This window comes from Meira miltonrushii (genome assembly GCF_003144205.1).
Source record: "Meira miltonrushii strain MCA 3882 unplaced genomic scaffold FA14scaffold_1, whole genome shotgun sequence".
Classification (NCBI taxonomy): Eukaryota; Fungi; Basidiomycota; class Exobasidiomycetes; order Exobasidiales; family Brachybasidiaceae; genus Meira; species Meira miltonrushii.
In genome coordinates, this window is record NW_020289943.1 from 1,201,133 (window position 1) to 1,228,065 (window position 26,933).

Consider the following 26,933-nt stretch of genomic DNA (forward strand, 5'->3'; position numbering starts at 1 on the left):
TATGCACAAGGATATGCAGCACCTGAAGCAGAGGAATACGATGAAAGAACACATTACGATGCATCCCCGATGAGCTTGTACGATGACAAGACTGAGCTATCACATACTCCCATGGCAATGCCATACACCGAAAGACCAATTGATGATGATGCTACCTATCAAGGATACGGTTATGGGAACGAAAAAGCCGACAGTTTGTACGGAGCAGGAAGTAGCGTTCAACATGATGATTATTACGGCGTTGGCGGTGATGATATGGTGTACGAGCATAGTCCTGGTTTGGCAGCAGGTGAAACGATGCATTTTGGTCCTGCACCGGCAAGAGGAGCACAATTGCGTCGTCACAAAACAAAGAAGAACGTTCGACTTACACAAGGAAATTTGATCTTAGATTGTCCAATCCCGAGTAAATTACAAAGTTTCTTGAGCAGACGAGGAGAGGAGGAATTCATGAGTATGCGATACACTGCCGCTACCTGCGATCCAAATGATTATGCAACATCCAACTTCAACCTAAGGCCTGCGATCTTTAATCGTCATACGGAAATCTTTATTGCAATCACGCTGTACAACGAAGATGAAGTCCTATTCACAAGAACACTACACGGTGTGATGAAGAATATTGCTCATCTATGTTCCAGAAACAAGAGTAGAACATGGGGACCAGAAGGATGGAAGAAAGTGGTTGTGTGCATTATTGCAGATGGACGTAAGAAAGTTCACCCTCGTGTTTTGGACGTTTTGGCCTCTTTGGGTGTTTATCAGGAAGGTGTTGCCAAGAATGTGGTCAACGGAAAACAAGTAGAAGCACACATTTACGAATACACAACGCAATTGTCAATCGATTCCAATCTTCAATTCAAAGGTGCTGAACGAGGATTGGTTCCAACACAAATTATCTTCTGTATGAAAGAACGCAATTTGAAAAAGATCAACTCGCATAGATGGTTCTTCAACGCTTTCGGACCGGTTTTGCAACCCAACGTTTGCATCTTGCTCGATGCAGGAACAAGACCCGAAGCAAAGTCCATCTACTACCTATGGAAAACATTTGATCTAAACTCAAACGTTGCCGGTGCTTGTGGTGAAATCACGGCAGACGTAAAGGGAAAGTGGGGCGTTGGTCCTGCTCTTTTGAACCCATTGGTAGCAGCACAAAATTTCGAATACAAGATCAGTAACATTCTCGACAAAACAACCGAAAGTATTGCAGGATATATTTCAGTTTTGCCTGGTGCATTTTCAGCTTATCGTTATATAGCTTTGCAAAATGATGAAATGGGACTTGGACCACTTGCTTCTTACTTCAAAGGTGAAACCATGCACGGTGCAGAAGCTGACATTTTCACTTCAAATATGTACCTTGCCGAAGATCGTATCCTTTGTTTTGAACTGGCAGCAAAACGAAACGAAAATTGGGTTTTACGTTATGTAAAGAGTGCAAGAGGTGTTACCGATGTGCCGGATCGAATGCCAGAATTCATCAGTCAACGTCGTAGATGGTTAAATGGTTCCTTCTTTGCTGCTGTTTATTCGCTCACCCATACAATGCAATTCATTCGAAGTGGACATGGATTTTGGCGAAAGATCGTTTTGATCATCGAGGCGCTTTACAACTTTATCAATTTGTGCTTCGCTTGGTTCAGTTTGGGCAATTACTACATCTTCTTCCGTATCTTGAGTCAATCTTTGGAATCTCCTTCGTTTGGTTTAAAGGGTGTGGGAATTTGGAACACAATCGTGCAATACATTTATATCGGTACAACGATCGGATGTTTCATCTTGGCTTTGGGTAATAGACCACAAGGAAGTAATAAAAAGTACGTCATGGTTGCTTGCATATATGCTTGCTTAACGGTATACATGTTGATAGCAGCAGTTTTGTGTCTTGCAAAAGCAATCAAAAATGCTAAGCATGATGCAATTTACAGTCAAATGGTCTTTTCCGTTTTGGCAACGTATGGTGTTTATTTCTTATCAAGTGTGATCGCAATGGATCCTTTGCATTTGATCACAAGCTTTTTCCAATATTTGCTTCTTGCTCCAAGTTACATCAACGTTCTCAACACGTATGCATTCTGTAATTTGCACGATTTCAGTTGGGGTACAAAAGGAAGTACAACGATGGACAATGATTTGGGTACGGTAACCAGCACAGATCAAAACGGAGTTGTAGAAGTGGTGCTACCAACAACACAAGCTGATATCGATTCACTATACGATAAATCTTTACACAACTTACGTACACGACCTATGATCATCAAAGGAGCAGAAGGATGGGAAGAAAAAGAATTGAGAAGGTTAGATTTCTATAGGAATATTCGAACAGACGTTTTGCTTGCTTGGAGTTTATCAAACGGTGTTCTTGCAGCTTTGATTTTGGGTGGAAATAATTCGGGAACTTTTGATCCTGGAAGTGGAACAACCCGAAGCAAAGTTTATATGGTTCTCGTTCTCGTCTTTGTTGGTGCAATGGCTTGTGTTCGTTTTGCTGGAAGTACAATCTTTATGCTCATGCGTCTCATTGCTGGATAAAAAGTACGTTTTCAATTCTTTCCCTTCAAGCACCTTTCTCCTGTTGCACTCGGATTCTCCAGACATACTGTATAAAACCCACATTTCCGTTATCATCTTACTCAAATTTGTTCTATACTCCATTTCCCTCCTTTTCGTCTTCTTCCCTTCTATTCTGGACTCTTTTTGTTCAAGCTATTCTTTATCTTGCTCTTGCTTCTCGTACAATATGCTATCTCAATGGACTTTTCAAACCCGCATTATCACATAAACAAAGAGTGCTGAAAGATGGCATTATTATATATAGTGAGGCAAGAAAAGCACAGACCTGTGTACAAAATATAGAAAGAGAGTGAGGGTGCATTGAAAGAGAAAAAAAAAGAAAGTCGATTTTATTTTATCTCAAACAACGAAAGTTTGTTGACTTGTTTGTTTGTATAGGAAAATCTGAAGAAAAAATAAATCGTGCTGAGAAGGACAAAAGGGAGATAGAAAAAGAAAAAAATGATTGTGCTCGCAAACTGTGTACGCGAAAAGAGCAATATTTTCACGTCAAATGTCCATTATATAGTGAGTTTTTAGTTGTGACTTGTCAATGACCATTGGTTCAATGGAACTTCCTTTGGTGCTGCATCATCACCGGATTGAGCCTTGGGCCATTTGGGTTGCCAAATTGTTTCAATCGTTGTTTGCGAACCACCTGGTAATTCGATGTACAACAATGAAACAGTTGGGTTTGGTTGATCACCTTGTTCTCCTGGAGCAGTGTTTGGATCGGTACCGTACAATCTTGTTTCATCAGGTTTGATGACAGCGAATTGTGCATTTGAAGGTTGAGTGATCTGGACAACCATTGTTTGTTGTTCTGGCAAAGAGGCGGTCAATGTGCTTGGTCCGGTTTGATAATCTCCTCCGTATGCGTTAGGGTCAATGAGCTTTTGAAGGGTCAATGTTGCCGTTTTCTTATCAGAAGAGAGGGTGATAGTTGCGTTGGTGTGAACACGCCAGTTAATGTCGGTAATAGCGCTATTTGAAGCGATTTCATCACGCAACAAAACTTGACGACGTCCGTTCAAGAAACGGATACCACGCACAACCGTTGATGCTGATGTGTTGTAACAAGAACTCATATCTGTAACAAAGAGAGCTGTATCAGTGGAAGCAGGTGTGAAGGTGATATCACCGGATTGTGTTGTGTTTGTGCTTAAGAAGGTGTTGACTGGCTTGCAGCTTGCAGCTTGGTTTGCTTTGTTCAAAACAATAGTGTTTTGACCTTGTGTACCTTTACGGTAGTATTCCCATCTGACTGCGTCTTGTGCTTCTGATTTAAAGTAGTCTGTGCTCAAGTAGTTTGCGCTACCGAATTCACCTGCCCAACGGGTACCGAGTGCGTCAATTACGAAATCTCCTGCGTCCAAATCTCCGTGTGTTTGATGTCCAGTTGCGTTGGAAGATTTCATTGCGACATAAGTACCAGAGAAATCAGTCCAAGAAGAACGCATGGAGCCCCAAGTTCCCGCGTCATTGTTAAAGTATTGATCAAGAGCTTGACCGTTCCAGAATCCTCCCTTTGTGCGAGTGTCGTACCAGAACATGCTTAATGGATCAGGTGCATCAGCGCGATCACGTTGGAAGAGAGCATAAGAAGGGTTTTGTGCAATCGTACCCCACAAGAACATTCCGTTTGCGTTGGTGGAGTACTTGTTTGGTCCATTGTCACCGTAGTAGAACATACCAGCGTTACCAGAGACGTACATGTGGAAGTCTCCAGTCTTGGGCCAGTTAGGGTTTGATGCCATCAATCCTTGATCGCTACCTGTTGCAGTCATCAATGCAGAGTATGCTCGTGCCAAAGCATCCGTTCCGAAGTACCAGTAGTTTGCGGTTTCAGTCCAAGTACCATCATCGTAAACAGCTTGCATACAATTTCCCTTCATGTTGGGAATTGTGTTGGCGATAATGTTTGTTGCAGCGGTTCCTGATGGATCTTCACTACCGAGAGCCAAAGCACCCAATAATAAACCAGAGTTACATACACAGTTCCAGTTTCCGTTTGTTGTTTGCCACCAACTCCATTCGTTCTTCGGTTGGTATGCTTGGACACCATTTTGAAGACCTTGTGTGACAATAGACCATGCCAAAGCTGTGCGTTGTTGAGGAGTCCATGCGTAATACAACCAATCATATCCGATAGCAAATGCGGCAGTCAATTCAGCCAAATCCAAGAAATGGGTAGGGTTCCAAACTTGAGTAGGTGGGTTGCCTGCTCCCCATGGATTTGCGGAGTCATTACCAGAGGCAGCATACAATTCATCCCAAGCACGGTCACGCCATTTGGTGTCATTACCAGAAAGATGATAAGCATAAGCGAATGTTTTGACACGGAGTTGCACTTCACGAGCAGGATCCAAGATACCAGAACCGGCAATACCACCATCTGTAACGTACTTGGTTGGAGGCATTGCATACCATGCAGAAGCATTTTGGAAGATAGTGTAATTCCATACAGTCAAGTATGCATCATTTGCAATCTTGTTTGGCAAGCAGTCCCATTCGGCAGCAGTAGTCATAATTCTAGGGTGGGGTCGCAAGTTGGTCAATGATCCATTGAAGTTATCAGCAGCACAGTTACCGATTGCTGCAGAGTTCAGAGTTGCAGCTGCAGTGTTTGCTGAGCTTTTGAAAGATGGGTTACCGTATAAATCAGTTCCTTGGTATGTCAAATCATCACCGCCACCGCTCTTGGCAGCAGCAGAGGCAGCGTTAAGGACATTTTCGGGGTAATAAGAGGGTTCATTTCCACTGGTTGCTCCAGAAAGACCGTTGGTTGCTGTTGTACTGGAATGCGCGGAACTGTCGCCACGTGTCAAACCGATACCCAATCCAACACCGACACCAATGGCAATAATGATAAGAACGACGGGAATACCAATCTTGATCCATTTTGAAACGGGTTTCTTACTTGGTGCATAAGAGTATTTTTGTGCATTTGCAGCTGTAGGATGGGAACGAGGGTAATTTGATGTTAGTGCTACGTTCGAACCACTGGCAGTAGACATGCCGTAAAGGGTATTATGATATTCCTGATGAGATGTCCGAAGTTCTTCCATTTCTTCGGGTTGTCCAGCCCCGTGCTGTGAGGACTGGCCGTAACCAAAGTAAGGATAACCAGACATGATGACGAAGAAAAGATGATCTTCGAGAGAGCACAATGAAGCGCGTTGCCGGAAAGGATGAACGAGGATGTAATCTTTTTACAGACCATCGACTCTATATCAGAGGTACGCACAGACCCCTTAAACCTTTCTCCTCCTGATCAATACATGAGATTGATTCAGAGCAATTCATCGTAATAAAATTTCATGTGCATCAATGCCGAAATTGGCTCATCTCGTATCTTCCTTTACGCCGACATCTAATTCATCTCCTGATTGAATCTCAAATAGACTACTTACCTGGTGCACCTCCCGTTAAATTATGAGCTGAAGAGCTGTAATCCTTGTATGCTGCTCCTTGACCTGCTCCATAGCCTGCTGCACCTGCGCCACCGGCACCATATGGTTGTTGGTTGTAGCTACCTTGTTGGCTAAAGTCTACGTATTGGTGATCGCCGTAGTTTGAGCCGATTTCTGATCCTTTTGATTGCATGTTTGCTGGAGAATCAGATCTGTATTGGTTTGAAGAATAGTAATCGGCAGCATTTTGGTGTGGTTCATCTTGATAAGAGCCTTGTTGATAACGTTGATCGTATTCAGATGCATTTGAATGCATATAGGCATCTTGGGGGCGTTGATACGACATGATGACAGTTAGCCAATACGATCAGGCCTCCTGATGAAGATGGATAGGGTGATGAGGGAAAGGAGAGGGGATGATGACGGAATAAAAGGACGTGATGGAATAAAATTGAAATGGCGAATAAAGGGTAAATGCAAATAATAAATAATAATCATAATAAAGAGTGCGCGTCGTATTAAAATACTCTGTTCTAGTGCACTATTGATATGGAGCCCCTTTGAATTCAGAACCCGTGTCGGCAGACTGTCGGCTTGCATTCAAGCTTGGTATCCCCTGTTTAGCGTGAAAATTCATGGCAGAATTTAAACTCTGGGAGGGCTTGGCATAAATTCAGTGTAAAGGCAAAATGCCCTCTTTCTCTCTCTCTCTCTTTGTCAGATTATAAGATCTTATCTTCTTCACCAGAAAAGTGTAATAGAAAAATATTGTCTCATTCATCCATTCTGTTTGCCGTCTTCTAGAAGACTTATGCGTATAGGAATAAGAACAATTGATCACCACATGCTCTTTCTTGCCGCATTCCTTGCAATAATGATTGAGGAATTCGTATTTTATTGAAAAAAGAAGCGTTGCACCCACTCACGCACTCACGCACGCACGCACGCCAGACGCGCATCTCCGTCGAATGCACAATCGGCAAATTGAATACAACAATCAATTTCAAACTAGGGTACGGGCCCACAAAGGCGCAATTAGCACTCAAAACACAACAGCAACTTATACCAAAAATAGATTTAATTAGAACCACCTTCGCTGATATAAGCGGAACTTCTTTACACGAAATCATGTGACAACGTCAAGTTCGGCAAGCTGTAGCCAAGTCTTTACGTTCAATTCGGCCGGCCGATTCCCTTTATCGGCTGTTCCTGCTTTTTGGATGATTATGTTATATATCATTCACCTCTGGTCATTCTTTTTCATCTGATAGGGGTAATCATAAAATCAAACCTTTACACTGAAATGCCCACCTGTGCTTAGTCAGCTTTGGGTACATTTCTTCCAAAAGCCACACGAGTGGTTCGTGAAGTTGAAATGATGCAATAATTTACGCGTCTACGCGTGATTGATGGAAGTGTTGTGTTGAATGCATGTTCATGCAAGGAGAATCAAAAATCCTACTTCATGCCTTTCCCCTTACCATCAAGTATGCGTTCCAACTGTTGTGTTAATTGGTGGTGCCTGGAAGCCTTACTTTGAAGGGTAGATAGAAACAGTTCAATAGGCGTGCTTTTTATGCCTACGATCCTGCGACAGGTACCCCCATCCAGAAGATCCGATCAGAATACCAGTCCTACCAATTATGCAAAGGGTTGAATTTCGCTTCATTGAAACATGGCTAAATGACATGAGAATCAGTGATTGGACCTGTCATGAATACGGTCTGGTAATTTTAACATCGGGCTAAAGCCTTGTACAATGGAGAGCACAAAGCGCACTCAATCTTTCATTTTATAATAAAACTTTAAGAAGCCAGAAGACCAGAAAAGGCTATGTGGCTTGTACGTACTTCCCTTGAAAGAAGAGGAGCATAAATCTGGCAAATGAATAGTCAATTTACCGACGGTTCTTTTTCCACAGATGTTCCCGTCTGTATGCCGTACTGTCGATCAACCTAATCTGTTCACGTCAAATCTTGGCCCTATATCGATCATTCTCTTGACCGCCATCTCGACATCAATTTCCTGCTATCGTCTATTCCGCCAATCGTTTAATTATTACATTCGTTAATCATCAACAAACTTTGCTACATTCTTTTTACCAACACCTCAATTGCATTCCCGTTCGGTCTCATCATCACGTCTTTCTCCCATTTCAACGCGACTCCTTATCTGTTCAACTCTACAACCTATGATGTACTGATTGCTACGACCTGACCATCGCATTCGTCATTGAACTTTCAACTGCTTTTCAACGACAAAATATACACAAAGATGACTCCCGAAATTGTCAGCCTGAAGGCGAGGGATATCGCTATCGGCGGTTCGAGTATATCCCTGATATCCATCATTTTAATCGCTGTTGGAGGTGGTGCGATGATATTGAGCGTGGTGGGTGTGACATTTTATGTTCTACATGTACGACGCAAAAGGAGGAGAAGAAATCTCATTCCTCAAGCAAAAGCTGGTGAATCAATCTTGATCAAAACGCCAAAGACCAGCATAAAAGGTGTCGTTGATGGTAAAGGTATGACGCCTGCTATGCGAATGGCTGCTGATGTTCGAAGAATTTCAAACGAACAACAAAATCAATGGACTCATCATGATTCAACAAGATCGTCTGGCGAACGTGTATCTGCTTATCGCGAAAATATGATCCCGCCTTCTGCACATGCCAGGATCATGCACACCCTTCCTTCGACATCTTCGCAATACTCCTTCACATCATCTTCGGGACCCTACCCGCATTCTTCCGAGGGAATGTCGACTACTTACAGCTCATACAGCCAACAAGCGGGATCCTATGCGTCAGTTGAAATGCCGCCTTTGCCAGCTAATAGCCACCATATGATCCAAAAAGCGCAATCGCAGCCCACACAGAAAGCACCTTCGGTCAAATCGATAAGGATCAGTAGAAAGCCAATCTATCCTGACGGTGAAATTCAGCAGGAAATCCAGCAAGAAGTACAATATTTGCCGCAGCTTCCTCAGCCGGCAGCGTTGCAACAACGCCCCACTCCTTCTCTCAACACTGTTTTACCAGTTCCTCAAAGGTCACTTTCACCTAATCCGGCTGCTTCGATAGACGGTAGTGAATCATTTACGCCTGTTCTGGATCTTGGTATGGAATTTGGTGGACAGAGGTCTAATCAAGAGTCACCTTTCGAGGTAGACAATAGTGTGATGGAACAATCTTCATGGTTGGCAAGTGCTTTGGATAGTGCTTTCAACAGCGATGGACCTAGCTTTGAGGAACCTCCAAGACGGGCACCGCAGATCCCGAAGCCTGTTGTGCATGCACCTGCTGGACATGCTTCGAAAGCTTCAATTTCTTCCACAAAATCGCATTCCAAGAAAGCTTCCAAGTCATCACGACCTCCTCCACCAGCCACTGGACCTCCAAAAAAGCATGAAAAGCCTACCACTGGAGGACCTTCTAGGGTCACGGTAGATTATTATACACCTTACAGCAGAAGAACTCTTTACCAAGAAAGCGCAAACGAAGTTCGTCAACAGACAGAAGAAAAGGTTGAAGTTTTGGCTCCTGCTGAAGTCCTACCCTCCGATCAAACACATGAGACTGGAGCTGGGCGGGCAAGTGTCGAATCTGCAGTTCGTGCAGCTGCATTGTTTTCATCAATGGAACCTGTCTTGCGAAGCAATGAAAATTCGTTGGATCTTTCCCTTGATCGATCCAGTTTCTCGCAGGCTGACCACGGGGGTAGCTTCTCGGCCGTTCAAGATGGTAATTCAACGATCCATACCAGTGTAGTTGATGGTGATCAGAGCAGAAGATCAGGTTCATCTGAAGGACACAAAATGCCAGTCCCAACAATGACATTCGATCATACTACCGAACAAGAGATGTTCCCCTCAGATCTGCGTTCGAATTCGATGAAGGACAGACAACCGTTCTCAAGGAATTTACCCGCTCTTCAAATTCCAAGTGATTTGATCGATGAATGTCAAGCTGCAATCTCTTCTGATGACAAGAATGTTCCTTTGATGAACACATTTGACAATACCGGACTTCAAAAGACCATCAGCAACAAGCCAAGCTTTGCATCGAATTTACGTGCAAAACTTTCCATGTCACGGTCAAAATCATCCAACAGTGCAGCAAGCAGTGGTGGACGTGTCTCTCCTAATGCAACACAAGTAGAAGAAACCGGTCTTGTTGCATCTCGAAGCCCTCAATTGGGTGCAATTCCTGGTGTGAGCCCTGCATTGTCTAGCAATTCTTTCATGGACGGTACACCTAATTCATTTGTTGGTCCTACTGAAACATGGAACTTGTCAACGGATGATATTGAGATGCCTCAATTCGTTCAACGGTCTTCTAGCTCGATTGAAGCAGAAAGAAGCTCACCGATCAATCCTGGTCTTGGTCTTCAAAGCGGAAGTCAAAAGACGGTTGATGTGCTTAGATCTAGTAATAGTCTCAAACGAAAGGGCTCAAATGCATCAAAACGGTCGTTGAAGCAAAAAGCAATGATCAACAGAAATACACAACGCGAATCAGCATTTTCCCTAGAACGAAACAATTCAACATCTTCTTATGGATCTTCTTCACAAAGTCATGAATTCAACCGAGCCTTCCCTTGGTCGAGAATGCAAGGACCATCATCAACGAAGCAAAACGATACGTATGATGTGATTGAAGAAGAACATCGTCAGAGTAACAATTCTTCGCCCAGATTTGCCGATGCTGAACCATCATCTTCGACAAGTGCTGATTCGGTTGGATATAATTTGATCGCTGCTTCTTCGATGGATCATACTACGAATGCAATCCAATCGATCCAAGCACATGATCAAGGTCAACAACAAAAGTGGTTGAACTTGAACAGGGATGTTCAACGTGATTCAATTGCAAGTAGCTACTGCGATACAATCTTGTCTAGTGATAATGGTGATGCAGAGTCTGCTTTCGATTATGAGAACGCACAAGACCAGAGAGCCAAGCTTTTACAGAGTATCCAAAAGAGAAATCAGGCTAAACAAGCGTTAACGGGTCATGGAAGATCTTCGAGTAGACAAATGGCTAACAAACAATCTATTCGGGAAGAGCTGGAAGAACAACAAGGCGGGTTCACTAGCCACAGCGCTAGATTGAGCATTGATGTAGGTCAAAATGCCTCTCTTACAAAGACCAAGTCTGGAAATGAGCTGCAAGCTCTCAACATTGATATGGGAGAATCCTTCTTAGGCGGACACGGTATCCTCACTCCGCCTTTGACCCCGTACGAAAAGACGATTGCTTTGCCTGAGTTGGAAGTCGAAGTTAAACAGAAAATGATTCCCGATCATGCAAGAATCAAGAAGCAACCTACTCTTACACCCGAGGAACGACAAGCTGAACGGTTATCGAAGCTAAGGCCGTTGAGTTTGGCCGCTAACCAAGCTTCCCACACCAGCGGGGCTGGAGTTCCTGTGTCACCTTTACCGCACTTGAACCAATCTTCCCATCGACCCAATGCTTCTAGAAGCAGTAGCGCATTCGGCCTCAGTCCTTCAACAAGTTATGGATCGGCATTCGGTACCGGCTTGCAGTTGTCTTCAATCAGTTATACAACTTCGCCTACCCGACCACTCTTTTCTACAGCAAACAAGCGAGTTTCACGAGCAAGCAGTGCAACAGGATCGATCAATCATCATCACGGACCGATGGGTGTTGCCCGATCAGCTGGATTATCTACGCAAGTATCACATGCATCCCCAAGTTCGATCTTGATCAATTCGTTGCCAGGTTTGCCGGATGTTGAAAATGATTCACAAGCTTCAACACCAAAGGTATCGTCATTTGCTGCAGCTCAAGCGCTACGTGCAAGGTCAAGGCTATCTTCTTCTTCTAATGCACAATTGAGCCTTACACCTTCGATGATCAATGCTGCTCAACAATCATGGTTGTCGGCTGCCAATAACAGAGATGGCAATGCTACTTCTGGTATGAGTGTTCATCGTTTATCGGGCTCTAGCTTTGCAAGTAATACCAGTCTTTTGAATCGGTTCCCTATCACAGCCAATGCACCTATGGTGTAGATTTCAAAACACACTCTTTTTCTCCATCATACATAGCGTATCACACTCTCATTCAAAAATTACTGTATCCTATTCACCATAACATTACACATTCACACACTCTCTCTTTTACTGTATACTCTCTCCCCTTCCTTTTTGACCCATAATTTTTTGCGAGTCAGCTTGCTGTGTATTTGCTTTTCTTAATCAAATGCTCTGCCGGTATCCCAAATTGATTCTGTGTGCATGGAAGTCATCGGAGAAAGATCGGCTGAATTGACAATTCTGTATCGGGTAATTCTCTGTTCTTTAAATTGATTAGCGCGGCAATCAGGAATGCACAACTAATCAATTTGGTATAGAAGGAGAGGAAAACTTTCCTAGATTGATTGCAGATCATTTTTTGTTGGTCATCGTGGCTTTTTCCCCGCATGCAAATGAGCAGGTCCTTGCCTTCACGGTGGTTGGAAATCAACTTTGCCCGATTTACCTGCCTGCCTGTTTGTCTCACTGCTGGAACGCGTCGCGAAATGAGAGAGTTGTTGAGGAAACGCGTCTCGCTTTGTGGCATTGCGCGGCGCGACTTGGCTTTTTTGTAAAAAATAATATTTTTATTTTTGTTCATCAACACTTAAGCCTCCTTTCTTCGTTCATCTGGCATTAGTCAACATTTTTAGTCGGTTTTCCAGCCACACAACACAATCACATACACAGAAATCATTTATGCTTGGAATGTTTACTATTCAGGAGTTAAATTGTCACACACTAACTAGCTCTTGTGGCATTCCCTCAACGTCATATTGTGATTCTAAAGACGGATAATACATAATCACCGCCGCTAGTGTATGTTGTACATCGCATTAGTCAAGTCCATGACAGAGGTACACGAGACTTTTATTATAGAGTTAAAGTTTATTAGTTTAGGCATGTTTCAGGTCATTGTTCTCCCAATATCATCCCGGAATGCAAAGATCGCTAACGATGAAATAAACACTCGAAAAGCAATTATGCTGGTTGTTAATTTGATTACCGGCATTACCGCCAAAGAACGGAATATTTCAAAAAAAAGTATGAAGCCATCGAATTCTACAACCGAGATTATGTACTTCCATACGACAGACGGCAAAAGAACCCTGATCTAAAAAGCCAGAAAAGCGCCCAAAGTTGCATAAATTTGCAGATTTAGTCAATCACAGCAGTTTCCCTCTCATCTTCCCGCTTGATTACGGTACCGCTAATTAACACTCCTATCGTCACAAGATTGCAGAATTGACGGTATTGTGCATGTGTTGTGATTATACACGCGTTTGAACAACTTTTTGTAATCAAGTGCCTTTTATGCAAACAAATATCCCTACTTTTTTTTTTTTATTCAGCAACAAATAACCCGATCACAATTACGATGCCCTGACTGATTTTTAGCCTGTGTAACATTTGAACGTGCATTTTCACTTGTTCTCTCATTCGCGTCTTTTTTTGAACAAAAAAAAAGCGAGGTCCTCTTTTTTTCAATTACGCGACTTTGCCGTGCATATATCGGAAGTAACAACTGTTGAATTGTAAGCTGTGAATGGTGATGAAAGATTTGTCAAACAAGGGCATTGTTTGTTTATCTCATCATCATCATCACTATCACCATCCTACCAAACAATCAACAAGGAGAAATCAATCCCAACATTACGCCTCACCCTTCCATAATTCTTCCATCAGAATTCTCGCGGCTACGCTATTCGGAGTAAAAAAAGGAGCGGATATAACATACTGGTTGTGTTATTGCGCCGTGTTTGAATTCACTCTCAGTCAAATTGACATTCAAAGGATTTTCTCTTTTTACGCCAAAAAGCAAAACAAAACTCGGTATTCCTGCCCCATTCCATCCGATAAATCAAACATTTGTTTTAGGTTGCGCAGTTTGGATAGCGGAAACGTGTCAGAAATCAACTTCCAACCAAACAATCACGCCTCCTCACAAACTCATACAACAAAAGAAGAAGTGAATTGATGCTTGACATATAACTTAAACCTTTCACATTCATTCAAATTGCTGCTCAGCTCTAAAGAGACCGCCTCTGTGCGGAAACAACCTAGACAATCATGTCGTATGCAATGGATGATCGAACTTCACTTCGAGGGCAGGCCTACACTGAAAGCAATACATCACGTAGTCGATCTTCTTTTCATACCGATCATCATCATCATTCAAATCGAAGGCCAAGATCACCTTTAGTACCCGAAAGTTTCTTACCACAATCTTCTACTTCCCAACAATCACACTTTCAACAACAGCAACAATCATTCGCTCCAAGGATGAGAAACGGAAGCAATCTTACACAACCTACCTCGTTTGAATACAATACAAGAATACCTCGTGCATCGCCACTTTCTGTTTCTGCTGGAAGAAGTGCAACGCCCAATCGATCTATAAATGATCGACAGCAACTACCTGGGTTCGGATATAGCAGAAGTCCACATACGCCAATGACAAGGTTCTTTGTCACAGTCATTCCTCCAAACGAGCTAGCATCACAAGCAGATGGTTCATCATCCTCTCGGTCAACGTCTTTTGCCAGTAGCGGTCATGTGAAAAGAGGCACATTGATGCCGTTATATCCAACACTTGGCGGGCAACTATATGCAATCTCACGGGAATATGGTCTGCCATCGATTGGAGGTCTTTCAATCTATTTATGCGATGATGGAGAAGGTAATCTTGGCCCTCGAGTTGGTGAAGAAACGTGGCCCTATTTATGGAATCGATACTTTGATGACAATTCGGAAGATCTATATCGTGATATTACGAATCCCTCACCCTCACCTTCCGCAATGCATATCAGGGAAGCATCACCTTTTTCAAACGGCCACGATAGAAAGTTCAGTGCCGCTTCCGGTATTGATCTACGCGTTGATTCGAATACGGAAAGGGGTACACCCGTCAGAGATGAAGAAGGCTTAGATGACAGTATGTTCCATCCCCTTGATCCGAACGCAAGTCATCGATTCCAATATTCACATTTGCAAAACGGTTCTGCATCTTACAATGGCATCAGTCCAAGACAAATGATGACCCCGTCTCCTATGCGTAAAGGATCCGCTCGTGGATACCACCCAGCGCAAGATGCATCATGGCGAGCATCACCTGCTGCCAGTAATTTGTCCTCTATCTCGAGTAAATTGCCAATTGTTGGACGGATCGAATGGGCGGTAGATAAATCAAGAGCGCCTTGGTGGAACCAATTCATCGGAGCGACTGCTGCTGTACAAGGAAGCCGAGCAGCATACGAAGCAGCATCTGGGGTTCCTGTGCCTGCTGGAACTGCAAGAAAGCATGCACAAGGCAGACGAAGTATGCATCTACCCAAACGATTAAACATTCCAACCGAATCTCGTACAGCAAGTACAGAAGGACCAATGACGACCGATTCTAGGCGGTCTGAAGATCGAAAGTCATACGATACGGTGGCAAGTGATGCTCAAACTCGTTCAAATACAAGTTTGTTTGTTCCCGAAACGTCTCAAGGATATGCTCCATTGGATGAAGGTGATGACGAAGAAGAGCACAATCAGTACAATGGACCAAGAGACATACAAAGAAGTGTACCTGGTGACGAAAGTCTGGATGTGGATGAAGAATTGGGCGGTGTAAGTCAAGATGGCCGGAGCTACGCTGGATTCTCGGCTTTGATGGGTTTTGTGAATGGCTCAAGCAGTAATTACGAAGCCCGCAGCACTAGGGATCTGGATACAGGCGCACTCGAAGCCGATCACAGTGATGAAGAAGGAAAGGAGTTCATCAATGAAGATGTGGAACACTTTAACCCTCATGCACTAGAAGAAATGGAGGATGACAGAGCTTGGACTGGCTTGCAAGAGCAACGAGCTAGTCGATCGATCAACGATCCCAAGCAAAAGAATGCTGCAACGTTTGATGCACTCTCTGCTTCTACTCTCAGTACGATGAACAAAAATGTCTCTGTGGGTAGCAAACGCGAAAGCAGTCAAGGACGAGGCTCAGCTGTACATGACTGGATCGTGAAAACACACTCTCCTCCATCCGAAAAAGTTGAAGACGATGATCACGAAGGGAATGCAGAGGAAGGATCGCAAGCATCTCAGGATGATGTCGCGGACGTTGTTGGTCTATGGGCAGCAAAAGCATCCGATCCTACTGGCAACATTCCTTTACTACCTTCTATTGAAGAGAGATCGTTCGAGCCAGAAACTACAACAGTAACGTCAACCAGAAGAAGTTCAGCAAATTACTCTGTCAAGTCACGCCCTGATTCCCGCCCAGACTCGCGCTCTGCATCCCGAACTGCATCTCGAAAAGATCGTGAATCGGTCATCTCAGCACACTCACGCCACAGTTCAAAATCAACATCTCGTGCGAGCCGACATTCTAGACACTCTTCCAGACGTAACTTTGGACATGCTTCCCGTGCATCGCAAGATATGCAATTCATTGTTGATCCTAGATCGGATGGTGAATTGCAGGCTACCAATCCGTTGTTGCAAGCCGGTACAGGTGTCGATTTACAAGGTTCTGCAGCATCCCTTTTGAGTCCGATTGCTCTACAAGAAAATGATGAGGGAACCTTTGGCGGTCCATCACCGAATTTGAGCAGCTTGCTGCCACCTCAAACGCCTGATGCGATGAGGCAAGGTAGCCAGAATGAACGTGATATTCAAGCGCCAACTGAAGAATTAAAGACAAGACCTTATATGATGCGACAAGAGAGTCTATCAGCTGAAACACCCGGTGTCAGCTCTCCTACACAATTGTCTCCATGGCAATTGGACGTGCCAACCCCAATGCGTTCGCCTGGTCAAATGAGTGGAAGTAGTTCTACATCAGAATTGAGTGATACTTTGATGGATATGGAAAGAGCATTGGCACTTCTTTCACCGGCAGGCTTTGGACAACAAAGATCTCCTAATGTACAAATCTTACCAACACGAGAAGCTGTTGAAGAAGAAGGATCTGCAAAACTTTCTGCGCCAAAACGAATGCGCTTTTCATCTAATGTGAGTGCATCAGAGAGTATGGCTCGTGCTAGATCCTTGTCTGCAAGTGTGACTGCTTCGCCAAGATGGTTCCGATCACCCCAGTCGGATCAAGTTCCCGCAATGCCAAGGATCATTTCACCTTCCGAAGCTTCTGTTGCCCATCATGAAGACAAGCGATCAGTAGGAACGGGTGAACAGCATAGTGATAAGGGAGTCAGAGATGATGTTTCCACATTGAGTTCAAGACCTAAATCACTTTCTGCTGCTACACAAAAAGCTGTTGAGAATGTTTCGTCGGATGATGTGGCAGAATTAGCTGCACTTTCTGCTAAGCGTTCGAGCTCTTCAACGAGTGAGCAAGCAAGCAATTATGATGCAGAGGAACAATCGCGGCTTCTTAAAGATGACGATACTGTACATCCAATGGAGGCAACTGTCCATCCGTTAGCACTATCCGATGTTGAAGCACGGGAGGAAGGACACACAAAGGAAGTTGATCATATAGAAACAACGCAGGATGCGGTACAGCCACACTTGGTGAAAGAAATCTCCACAGAACATCGCTCACCGGCGCAACCAAGCCAAGAACCACTAGAAGAATCCTACGATTCAGATAGCAAAGATTATGCAATGCGTGACGAATGGATCAGCGAGCAGCGCAAGCACATCTCTCCCACCATTCCAGAAAAAGAAGAGGAAGAGAACGATGAAGAGCGAAACGTTGAGCTAATCTCGCAACAGGTTCAGCCAAGTGATTCGATCGAAGAGGTAGCTCCTACTATCGTTCGACCACAGTATACTACGATTGGTGTTCAAGCAGAGATGCCAGAATCGGATCGTAGTAGCTCACAATTCTCTTTGGTATCCGGAAATGCAACTTCCGAATCCTACGAAGCTGGCACGGATGAAGATGGATTGCACGAGAGTGTCGACAGGCAGTTGAGCACTGATGATGCACATGCTGAAGAGCATTCAAGTGAAGGCTTAAACATCACAAGTAAAGCAAGTCAAACTCGCGAACGTCATTCATCGGAAACACCTCGACCATTATCTCAAGAGAAATTTGAGACTTCCAAGACTGAGGCGGAAACAGAGGCTGTAGGTGTAAAGCATGATAAAGGGGAGGAGAGTGGACAATCGACTGATTATCAACAATCAGCTTTTGCCCGCATGATCCGAGGATCTGTCATTGAAAGTGTCAGCGATGCATACTCTTCTAAAGCTGTCAGTCCACGTATAGCTTCAACACAAGAAGAGGATGAAGATGATGAGCAACTTGCCTGGCTAAGATCAAGGGGCGGGGAAGGCATAATGGAAGAAGATGCGAACCCATTCTTCCACCATCATGTCATACACAGAGAAGCTGGGATGAACACTGATTCTCCACCGCAAGATGATGTGACTACAACACGAGGAGGAAATAGCACTAATCGAAACTCGATCCTTTCTGATGATCAATGGAGTCAAGACGATAGCGCATCTGAAGGCGAACAAACAGACCGGATCGAGATCAGTCGAAGTTCGATGCATATGAATGAAGACGAAGAGAACGAAGTTGGTCATGATGAGGATCATGAATTGATGTTACGTTCTCGTCTATCGGGTATTTCTGGTATTTCTTCCCATCGTGATGCACTTGAAGCAAGCGGAGGTCGTACGCCGACATTCTTGTATGATCAACATCTGTCCGATATTGATCATCCGAATAGCGATCGTGTAGGCTCCGGTCATTTCGGTCCAAGTCTCAGTCCTATGAGCGCCGAGCATCCTCTTTCAGTCCATCGATCTCCTCTGCAAAGTACAGATTCATTGACTGCTGGCCCAACATCCTCCAAGGATACCAGCACTGGACAACATCACAGCTTGAACGATTCGATTCAACATGGTCCAAGTGCAGATGCTCTGGGAATCAAATTTGCAAATCCAACAGCAAGATTACCCGCTCCAACATTGCAAGAATTGATCCGTCGTCATGAGATCATTTCTTTGGCAGGTGAACCAGTACATGATGAAAGTGAACGCATGCCAAACGGATTCGAAGAAGTGTACGTGCAAAGTCCAACACGATCTTACGCTTCAGGTACAACTCGTAGCGGTACTTCAGATATGATTGAGAGGCCAAGATACATTGAAACGCCATTGAGCTCGAATGAACTTTCTGGTGATGCTTCATCTGCTACGGACCAACAGAAGAAAGATGAAAAGCCCATTCGACGCTCGATGGGAAGTATCTCTGATCGCCGTCAAGATTACAGACAAAATCGACGTGCTTCCTTATCAGCTGCAGGTAAAGCAACCATCATGAATGGAAATGGAATTTCGAGCGCAACGACCGCAGCGGTAAAACGCAATTCACCTAGATTGATGGTACACGATGGAAGTGCATTGCCAATCAGAAGATCGATGAGCCCATTGAGTCCTAGATATCGATTTGCAGCCTTACCTCCCAGTCCAAGCCTTCAAGCGAATTCAAAGTTGATGCAATCGATCAATAATGATCAATTATCACATTCGAAATCTGTACCGGGCAATGTTAACCACATGTCAACCGGAAGTCCTCCTGAATTTGAACCGCCTCAACCTGCATTCAGTGCACGTTCAACATCGTTTGGAAACGGTAGTGTGTCTCCCAACATTTTGGCAGCTCGAAATGCTTTGAGACAATCCAGCTCGGCAGCCAATTCACCTCGTGTTCGCGGATCTCCTTTGATCATCGATACCGTCAAAGCACAGCTAGGTCATTGGAAGCGCAACAAGAATTCACCCAGTACTGCTCCAGCTCCAGAGCAGAATGGGTTGTCTCCGCACGATGGGCCCTCTTCAGCTCCATCGTATGGCATTCCAGCCATACCTGTATATGAAGCGAACCAATATGAGAACATGTCAGATGGAACGAGCGCTGCCATACCAGCAAATGATCTTGGACACTCCGAACAACAATCAAATCCTGCACCTTTTCGTGGCCCGGCTGCAGGGATGAAGAATAGCTCAACACCACCAAGTCCTCGCGGGCCGAGAGCTCAACCGTTTAGCATTCCATCACCAATCAATTGCACATCTTCAGGTGTATTCTCACCTTGAAGACAAACAACAAATATGCAACCTCTCAGGTGATTGCAACCCTTTAGACCTCCTTGACTGTTCGAGTTGAGGTTTATCATACTATTTGTATCCATACCGTATAATCATCATCATCATGTGAATGAATCACTATATAATTTAATCATTGTTCAATCATAAGCACTGGAAATTAAAAGAAGAATACAAGTTGAAATACATTTCGAGCAGGATTATCACAATTCATCATCCTCATCCTCATAATCGAACAGTTGCCTTTGTTCTTCGTTTCTGCCCTGTTGATTTCGTGCGCTACGGTCTCCGCCATCTGCCATCCGCTGTCGTGCTTGTAAACCTTCTTCCTCTAAATCCCAATCGAGACTGTATCTACGTGCGTCATCCAAATCGATCGTTGGAACACGGGTAGTGACGTTTGAGCTACTTCTACGAACGACGCTGAGCAAACGAACAAGTTGAGCAGCATTTCGCAAGATCAACAAGAAACTGTCAAGCAATTCTTCTGATCGACCACCTCGACCGCCTTGGGTAGAACCAGGTAAATCTTCACCTGGTTCAGGATCTTCTTTGCCTCTTCGGTATGGAGAACAATCATGCGAAAAGAACAAAACGGCAAGTGTGATTGCACAAAGCATCACTAATCCTAAATCGATAATATTGAACGTTGATTTCCAAAATTGTTTACCGAACGCATAGCCTCGTATTCCAACCTCTGCGATCAATAAAGCATTGATTGTAAGTTCCAAGCTGTAGAACAATGTACCGGGACAATCTTGAATTAGAGAGATGAAGACGGTCATCAAACTTGCTAATGCCATAGATCCATAAAAGTATAAATATGCCGTCGAATGAACAAATCTGTTTGCCAGTCCTTTCAGGATTTCCGTTCTGGATAATCTATAGTGCGTCCTTGATGGCATTGGTGCTGAGTGTCCACCAGATCCGTTTGGCATATTGATCGCTAGACCACCTGCTGGATTCGATCTGCCTGCCCCACCACCACCATAGCCATGCGGATCAACAATCTGCCCTGTTCCTATTCTACCGCTATCATCTGCTTCGATCGGGATGGCTACATTTCCTTTCCCACCTGTATTCGAATTCAATCTTGGAGAAGCAGACCTACTTCCGATCGGTGTTGTCCCGTTTGACAAACTTGTAGAAGACATTGTAGTTGGAACTTCTAATCCGTAATTTGCTCCTGCTTGAGATTGAGCGTATCTTTGTCGTGTTCTAGGCACTTGCAGGCTACCTTTGGTAGCACTGCTGCCGAATTGATTAGCCGTCTTGACTATTGTTTGACGAACGTCTTGGAGAACAGTAGTCTCGCGTGCACTGAAAGAGATGATTGTTTGTTGTTTGATGTTGATTGCGGAAGAGAGGATTGAAAGTGTCGGTGTCGGGTTGTCTCAAATGTGTGCACGCTCAATCTCCACTGAAGGTTGTGCCTTAAACAGTGAACTTAGCAAGGCGGGTGCCAAATGCAGGCAGGCAGGCAGACAGGCGGTTTGAGGGTTTTACGCGTAATAAGAGAGGCGAGGGCAGTTCATTTGTCTCGTGATGATAAAAACCATTTTTTTAGCCTAAGCGCCAGAAAATACGAAGATCTTCTCCATCACCAATCACCTCGACCATACACTCCCCATCAACATGAGACCGCCAGCACCTGTTCTTCATGCATTGGCAGAAGCCAGAGCAAGAATATTCCAAACCGCACCACCAAGAGCACTAGGAGAATCACCTTCGCTACGAACAGGTGCAAAGTTCTTAAAGAAAAGACTTGTTGGTCCATCAATGCTGGCCTACTATCCACCTACAGTAAGCTTTAAACCTTTGAACAAAGCACTTTATGGTCCTGGTGGTCCACACGAAGGTGAAACATGGCAAGCCCCAGACGGTACAACCAGAACTGGTTTGATCGATTTGAAAGAGTTGCAAAGGTTGCACGATGTCGAACATAAGAAAGCAATCGGAAAAGGACCTCCAAAGAAAGGTAAGCGACGAATGCCTTTTGCGCTCTTCTGCTACACAGTTATACTGACTATCATTTCTCTCCTCCTAATACAGGTCAAGGAAGAAGAGCGACCAGAGGAAAGGGTGGAAAGCGGTAATCTACCAAGCTGTAATGCCTCCTGTACGATTAGCAAATATGATACTTTATTTCTACACATGATTGGTACAAGTGCGAGTGTGCTAAACAATGCTGAAGCTATGATACAAATGATTACGATTCAGTCGGATCTTTCCCACGCGAAATCTGACCAACTTCCTTTACAAAAGTTTCTAGTGCCCATCTATCCCCAAATGCGATTTGCGAATCATACCACCAATTCACACAAATACAAACACCTTCCTTATCCCCTTTTTGTGCTACGTGATGGAACCAACCTGCAGGTAAATACAGCGTTTGACCTTCTTTGACTTCGATCGTCAACGGTGGAAGTGCTTTGGAAAAGAGTGGATAGCGCGCATTCCGCTCAGAAGAAGATGACTGTGTCGGATCGATTGGGATCCATGGGGTCGGAGGGGTGTCTGATTGTTCAAGGCTCCAATCATCGTCTTTTCTTTTAGACCATTGGAATACATCGAATGGCTCGTCTTCGCACAGAAAGTGTGCTTCACATGGCGGATACAATGTAAAGATTTTTGTACCTCTAATAACTGAGAACAGATTCTCATAGTGATCACGATGCATTGATGTCTTGCTCTTTTCGGTGCCTATCCATAGATTCGTCGCTTCAGGCTCACAGTCAAGAGCTTCGTCTGCCCATCGATAGCTACCGCTTTTCGTCCTGGGGTTCTTGTCATCACCTTCTATCGGTAAGACATCTTTAAGAAGGACAGAGAGGTCTCCACTACCGTCTTCTATCGATGCTGTCAGGTTGGAATTTTGAGATTGCAGATAGGCTATTGTGGTATTCTCAGACGATTTGGAGGCTTCATCAAAAGCGTTGAACAATTCGCGAAATGTCATTTGAGCCTCAGCCGGTAAAGCGAATACATCCTTTCCGTTATGGTTATGAATGTCGTCTGCTCTGCCATTTGGTGTGAGAGCGACTTGTACTTTACGTGACCCCATGGCATCTATCAAATAGTCTGTACCCCTCCATTTCGTCCAGCAAGGCCTGCCCTGTATACAATTCTCGATCAAAAGTGGTATATGTCGAGAAACATGTTGTGAGAATTGCAAGGCAGATGGGGGTTGTTGAAGAATCTGTAGCCATTTGCCTGATTTGCACCCTTGTTCATCTTCCGGAAGACCGAGAAGTGATCTAGATTCAATTGCTAATCGTCTTGCTGCATCATCAATGAGTTGCTCTATTGACATTTGCGTTCGAGATGGTTGCTACGAAGATGCGAATGAGTGAATGAACAAAAAATTAAGTATTGGCGGATATATGGCGCTGCCTGCAAACCTAAAAAGTCGCGTATGCAGCGTGTTGCAGATCTTAATGCAGTTGCATCTACACCACCATCACCACTCACATCCGATCACAATGCCGAGTGTTGCACAACAAGAATCACCTCTGGCGGGATCGCTGGAAGAAGCAAAACAGCGCTATGAAACAACAAAGAAAGCACTTAAGACAGGAATCAGTAAAAAGCGACAAATCGATCGAGCATTGACAGACTTGGAATCACAGATATTCTTGTTTGAAGGATCTTACTTAGCTTCAACTTCTGCTTCTGGTGGAAATATCGTTAAGGGATTTGATGGATATCTTAAATCTACCGCAACGGGCGGACATACCAGTAAATCTGCCGCTGCTGCTCTTGCGATGAACCCAAACGACGTTCCGATTGAAGATCGAATGTTCAGCAATAGTAGTTCTACCTATACCCGTTCACTACAGCTAAAAGCAAACGAAGGTCGATCTCGTGAACAAAGTCCATCATTGTCAAAAAAAGGAGACAAGAACGAAAAGACTGACAAATCGGAAAAAGAAGGAAAATCGGAAAAGTCATCAAAAAGTGAAAAAGGAGGTAAATCGGAAAAGGGTAAAAAGGATAAAGATGATGATCGATCTGAACTTGGAACACCTTCCACAAGCGGAAAGAAGGATAAACATGCCGTTGATTCAACACCAACAAAGGGTAAAAAGCGTGATCGTGAAAAAGAAGCAAGTGCTCAAGTGAACGGAAGTTCAAAAAAGAAACAACGCAAAGATGACGATTGAAAGTTCTCGTCAATGCTTGAGTTGCTCATGTACATTACAGGTTTCATAAGCCACACCCGTGTAATTTTATTCGTTGTTACCAGGTACGACTGGATGACTGGCAAATAGACTTCCGTCAAGTGGAAGTACGATCCCGTTCACACAAGAAGCTTCATCAGATGCTAAAAAGGTAACACCGTTTGCAATCTGTTCATTATATCGGGTAAAGAGGGAGATGAATCAGCAGTATTCACGGGTAATATCATATATTACCCCCTACTCGCCTCTTCACTAACACCATTTCGGCCTGTCGGGTTTAATTGACCAGACTTACCGCGATACAATCTTGTCAAGTGATAATGGTGATGTAGAATCTGCCTTTGATTATGAAAACGTATAAGATCAGAGAGGCAAGTGATGGTGCTGTGAGAGGAGGGTGTTTGAGCGAAAAAACTCAATCATGTAAGAGAGTGTGAAGACTCAAGATTCGAAATGAGGATAGAGGTTGCAGCTACAAATGCTTGTATTCTATGCTTACATGCATTTTTTGTTCACTTAAGGAATTTTGGGTTGGTGTGTTCTTTAGTGCTTCGGCGCCAGAGCAGTGTTATTTAACAGTAGGCTAAAATAGATCTTGCTTCCCTCTTGTCTTCATCTTTCTCGACTACCACCATGTTGGCTGACTTCTTTTTCTATCTTTTATCATACACAATGCGGTGATCCTTTGATTCTACGAGAATGCTGCTGCCAAAGATCTTCGTCGGGTCTATACACAGGTCCTTTCGGGCGACACAAAGGTCGATAGGGCTGTCAATCCGACAATCTTCCACAATACCTACGCCTTCTAGGTATGAGGGAAGGGTGCCGAGATACCTCAGCATGAAAGATTATGTTGGCGATCGGTACAAGGGCAACTTCAAGGTTGCAACTTTTTCCGGACAACCCAAACTTAATTCACAACAGCAACAACTACGTCAGTCTGTGCATTGGCTTTACAAAAGGAAAACATTAACGTTCATGAATGGCCAGCTCTCCAAAATTTCGTCGACAGAGCCATCGTTCAGGATGGAATTAGAGCAAGTCACAGCCTTAGAGAGATGTGGCTGGATTTGGGATATGAACATCAGCAATTCTTTACACATGGATCCTTTGCAACAGATCCACTCTTCATTCAGATGTCGCCGGAGTCTGAAAGTTCGATCCTGCAAGTTTATCGTATAGTGTCAAAAGTACTACCGGTAATCCCACGAGGAGTGACTGAGCTTCTGTTCGAACGATATTACCTTTTCGGCCTCCACTCTTATTCTGAGCAATTACTCGACATCGTTGGAGGTCTGGACAGTCTTACCAGCATCAGCCGGTCACAATTGCTTGGTACTAGACTGAAATGTCGGAGATTCAGAGATTATTGGGAAGCATTCGCAGAGTATAAAAAAATGCGTGATTGGTGTTTGGAAAGAGGAATCCGAGAGATCTTCCCCTCTGGTAAATGGTTTCGGATATTCTACAATTTGATAAAAGTGGACATTTACGACATAGAAAGCACTCTTTCTCTGCCAGTAGAAATTTTCGAGGAGCTGATGACAGACTACGACAATCTCGCACAAGCAGAAGAGCATATAAGACTTAGGATGATTACGCTCGCTCTGAACCATTATGGCAAAAGCGCATCTAAAGCTGTTGGATCGAAATGGCGCATGTATCATCAGCAGGTCGTCCTTACCATTCATGAAGGATTGGTGAAACGCTATGGCGACGATTTGAATGGCAACGTTATTGCTTTCACCTCTTTACTCGAAGCATATGGTCGTGCAGGCCTGTTTAATTCAGCTATAGAGATATGGAATCAGATGGTCAACTCGAATGTCGAGATTGATGCTGCTACACTCGCGACTATATTTGATATTTGCGGACTCAACGGTCGTCTGCCAGACGCAATCAAAATCTTTGAATGGTTGCAGCATGGCGAACGTTTCTTAGAGCTAATGGAAAAAAACATTTGGGATTCATGGTTAGAATGCTTGTGCAGATGTGGCGCACTTCAGGAAGCCAAGGGCTTTACATTTCGTCTCATGGAGCCGAAATTGCGAGAACGAGCAGAAATGTACAAGAACGCGGAGACGATGAGAGCAGCCACTAGGACCAAGAATATGTATTATAAAAGGATAGAAAGCGAACTGACGAAGGAAAGTGATCTCAAACATCCCGACAAGCAAGACATAGTATTTCAGTCGCAACAGCTTCGGAAATATTCATCGAAAGGTCTTTCAACGTACGCACCGGATGCCAAAACTTTCACTTTGCTACTAGGTTTCTCCCATGTTAAGCACAAACACGATTCTTACGGTTTCACTCATCCTGAACTGCACACTGAACTCTTACAACGATTATATCAAGATTACCCTGACCTTGTGCCTTTCATCAATAAGCAGGTACTCGTACCAATATAATGTATAAGTAGCGTCAATTGTCGTTGTGCTGGTGATAAAATGTATTCTCAATATCTCATATACCTCTGTACAGTATCAGCCAGTTTGAATGTTGTATTCACCTAAAGCATTTATTATTCTCTTCTTTCCTTAGAAGAGGAATGGATATGAGCAATCTTCTTATATCAGCTTCTTATCATCGTTAGAATTTCACTGACAAGCTGGGAAAGACTTCTTTCTAGTGCTGAGTAGGTACGTATGTATATAACTTCTTAAGC

General features: G+C 43.9%; 11 protein-coding genes across 11 annotated transcripts; 7 read left to right on the forward strand and 4 right to left on the reverse strand.

Annotated features, from left to right (window-relative positions):
* The first annotated feature begins 291 nt into the window (after nt 1-291).
* Nucleotides 292-2,640, forward strand: FA14DRAFT_129245 (uncharacterized protein). The gene has a single exon (XM_025496887.1). The coding sequence runs from the start codon at nt 298-300 to the stop codon at nt 2,533-2,535; it is 2,238 nt and encodes a 745-aa protein (XP_025357250.1). The 5' UTR covers nt 292-297; the 3' UTR covers nt 2,536-2,640.
* A 110-nt stretch (nt 2,641-2,750) lies between these two features.
* FA14DRAFT_159220 (uncharacterized protein) lies at nt 2,751-6,646 on the reverse strand. Its single transcript, XM_025498106.1, has 2 exons — nt 5,970-6,646; nt 2,751-5,509 (listed from the first exon to the last, which is right to left on the reverse strand). The coding sequence occupies exons 1-2, from the start codon at nt 6,160-6,162 to the stop codon at nt 3,093-3,095; spliced, it is 2,610 nt and encodes an 869-aa protein (XP_025357251.1). The 5' UTR covers nt 6,163-6,646; the 3' UTR covers nt 2,751-3,092.
* Nucleotides 6,647-8,243: 1,597 nt separating this feature from the next.
* Nucleotides 8,244-12,011, forward strand: FA14DRAFT_152372 (uncharacterized protein; the record flags this gene model as incomplete). Its single annotated transcript, XM_025497530.1, has 1 exon — nt 8,244-12,011. One exon carries the CDS (start codon nt 8,244-8,246, stop codon nt 12,009-12,011), a length of 3,768 nt encoding a protein of 1,255 aa, XP_025357252.1.
* Nucleotides 12,012-12,076: 65 nt separating this feature from the next.
* Nucleotides 12,077-12,566, reverse strand: FA14DRAFT_159223 (uncharacterized protein). Its single transcript, XM_025498107.1, has one exon. It carries the CDS (start codon nt 12,559-12,561, stop codon nt 12,244-12,246), a length of 318 nt encoding a protein of 105 aa, XP_025357253.1. The 5' UTR covers nt 12,562-12,566; the 3' UTR covers nt 12,077-12,243.
* Nucleotides 12,567-12,872: 306 nt separating this feature from the next.
* FA14DRAFT_159224 (uncharacterized protein) lies at nt 12,873-13,277 on the forward strand. Its single transcript, XM_025498108.1, has one exon. It carries the CDS (start codon nt 12,917-12,919, stop codon nt 13,130-13,132), a length of 216 nt encoding a protein of 71 aa, XP_025357254.1. The 5' UTR covers nt 12,873-12,916; the 3' UTR covers nt 13,133-13,277.
* An 807-nt stretch (nt 13,278-14,084) lies between these two features.
* Nucleotides 14,085-20,117, forward strand: FA14DRAFT_187097 (uncharacterized protein; the record flags this gene model as incomplete). Its single annotated transcript, XM_025501567.1, has 1 exon — nt 14,085-20,117. The coding sequence occupies one exon, from the start codon at nt 14,085-14,087 to the stop codon at nt 20,073-20,075; it is 5,991 nt and encodes a 1,996-aa protein (XP_025357255.1). The 3' UTR covers nt 20,076-20,117.
* Nucleotides 20,118-20,287: 170 nt separating this feature from the next.
* On the reverse strand, nt 20,288-20,989 carry FA14DRAFT_117735 (uncharacterized protein; the record flags this gene model as incomplete). Its single annotated transcript, XM_025496249.1, has 1 exon — nt 20,288-20,989. One exon carries the CDS (start codon nt 20,987-20,989, stop codon nt 20,288-20,290), a length of 702 nt encoding a protein of 233 aa, XP_025357256.1.
* A 689-nt stretch (nt 20,990-21,678) lies between these two features.
* On the forward strand, nt 21,679-22,342 carry FA14DRAFT_159225 (uncharacterized protein). Its single transcript, XM_025498109.1, has 2 exons — nt 21,679-22,062; nt 22,137-22,342. Exons 1-2 carry the CDS (start codon nt 21,720-21,722, stop codon nt 22,178-22,180), a joined length of 387 nt encoding a protein of 128 aa, XP_025357257.1. The 5' UTR covers nt 21,679-21,719; the 3' UTR covers nt 22,181-22,342.
* FA14DRAFT_159226 (Clavaminate synthase-like protein) lies at nt 22,203-23,423 on the reverse strand. The gene has a single exon (XM_025498110.1). The coding sequence runs from the start codon at nt 23,395-23,397 to the stop codon at nt 22,294-22,296; it is 1,104 nt and encodes a 367-aa protein (XP_025357258.1). The 5' UTR covers nt 23,398-23,423; the 3' UTR covers nt 22,203-22,293.
* Nucleotides 23,424-23,538: 115 nt separating this feature from the next.
* Nucleotides 23,539-24,726, forward strand: FA14DRAFT_140922 (NuA4-domain-containing protein). Its single transcript, XM_025497114.1, has one exon. It carries the CDS (start codon nt 23,567-23,569, stop codon nt 24,245-24,247), a length of 681 nt encoding a protein of 226 aa, XP_025357259.1. The 5' UTR covers nt 23,539-23,566; the 3' UTR covers nt 24,248-24,726.
* Nucleotides 24,727-24,893: 167 nt separating this feature from the next.
* On the forward strand, nt 24,894-26,676 carry FA14DRAFT_187102 (uncharacterized protein; the record flags this gene model as incomplete). The annotated part of the gene is made up of 2 exons (XM_025501568.1): nt 24,894-25,199; nt 25,256-26,676. Exons 1-2 carry the CDS (start codon nt 24,965-24,967, stop codon nt 26,674-26,676), a joined length of 1,656 nt encoding a protein of 551 aa, XP_025357260.1. The 5' UTR covers nt 24,894-24,964.
* Nucleotides 26,677-26,933: the final 257 nt, after the last annotated feature.

What these genes read in the sequence shown, in the direction of transcription:
- FA14DRAFT_129245 (XM_025496887.1), top strand. Translation starts at nt 298, where the DNA reads ATGCATTTTGGTCCTGCACCGGCAAGAGGAGCACAATTGCGTCGTCAC.
- FA14DRAFT_159220 (XM_025498106.1), bottom strand. Translation starts at nt 6,162, where the DNA reads ATGCAATCAAAAGGATCAGAAATCGGCTCAAACTACGGCGATCACCAA. An exon ending in TTTAACGGGAGGTGCACCAG is followed by an intron (nt 5,510 to 5,969) that starts GTAAGTAGTCTA and finishes CCCATCCTACAG; the next exon opens with CTGCAAATGCACAAAAATAC.
- FA14DRAFT_159223 (XM_025498107.1), bottom strand. Translation starts at nt 12,561, where the DNA reads ATGCCACAAAGCGAGACGCGTTTCCTCAACAACTCTCTCATTTCGCGA.
- FA14DRAFT_159224 (XM_025498108.1), top strand. Translation starts at nt 12,917, where the DNA reads ATGTTTCAGGTCATTGTTCTCCCAATATCATCCCGGAATGCAAAGATC.
- FA14DRAFT_159225 (XM_025498109.1), top strand. Translation starts at nt 21,720, where the DNA reads ATGAGACCGCCAGCACCTGTTCTTCATGCATTGGCAGAAGCCAGAGCA. An exon ending in AAAAGGACCTCCAAAGAAAG is followed by an intron (nt 22,063 to 22,136) that starts GTAAGCGACGAA and finishes CTCCTAATACAG; the next exon opens with GTCAAGGAAGAAGAGCGACC.
- FA14DRAFT_159226 (XM_025498110.1), bottom strand. Translation starts at nt 23,397, where the DNA reads ATGTCAATAGAGCAACTCATTGATGATGCAGCAAGACGATTAGCAATT.
- FA14DRAFT_140922 (XM_025497114.1), top strand. Translation starts at nt 23,567, where the DNA reads ATGCCGAGTGTTGCACAACAAGAATCACCTCTGGCGGGATCGCTGGAA.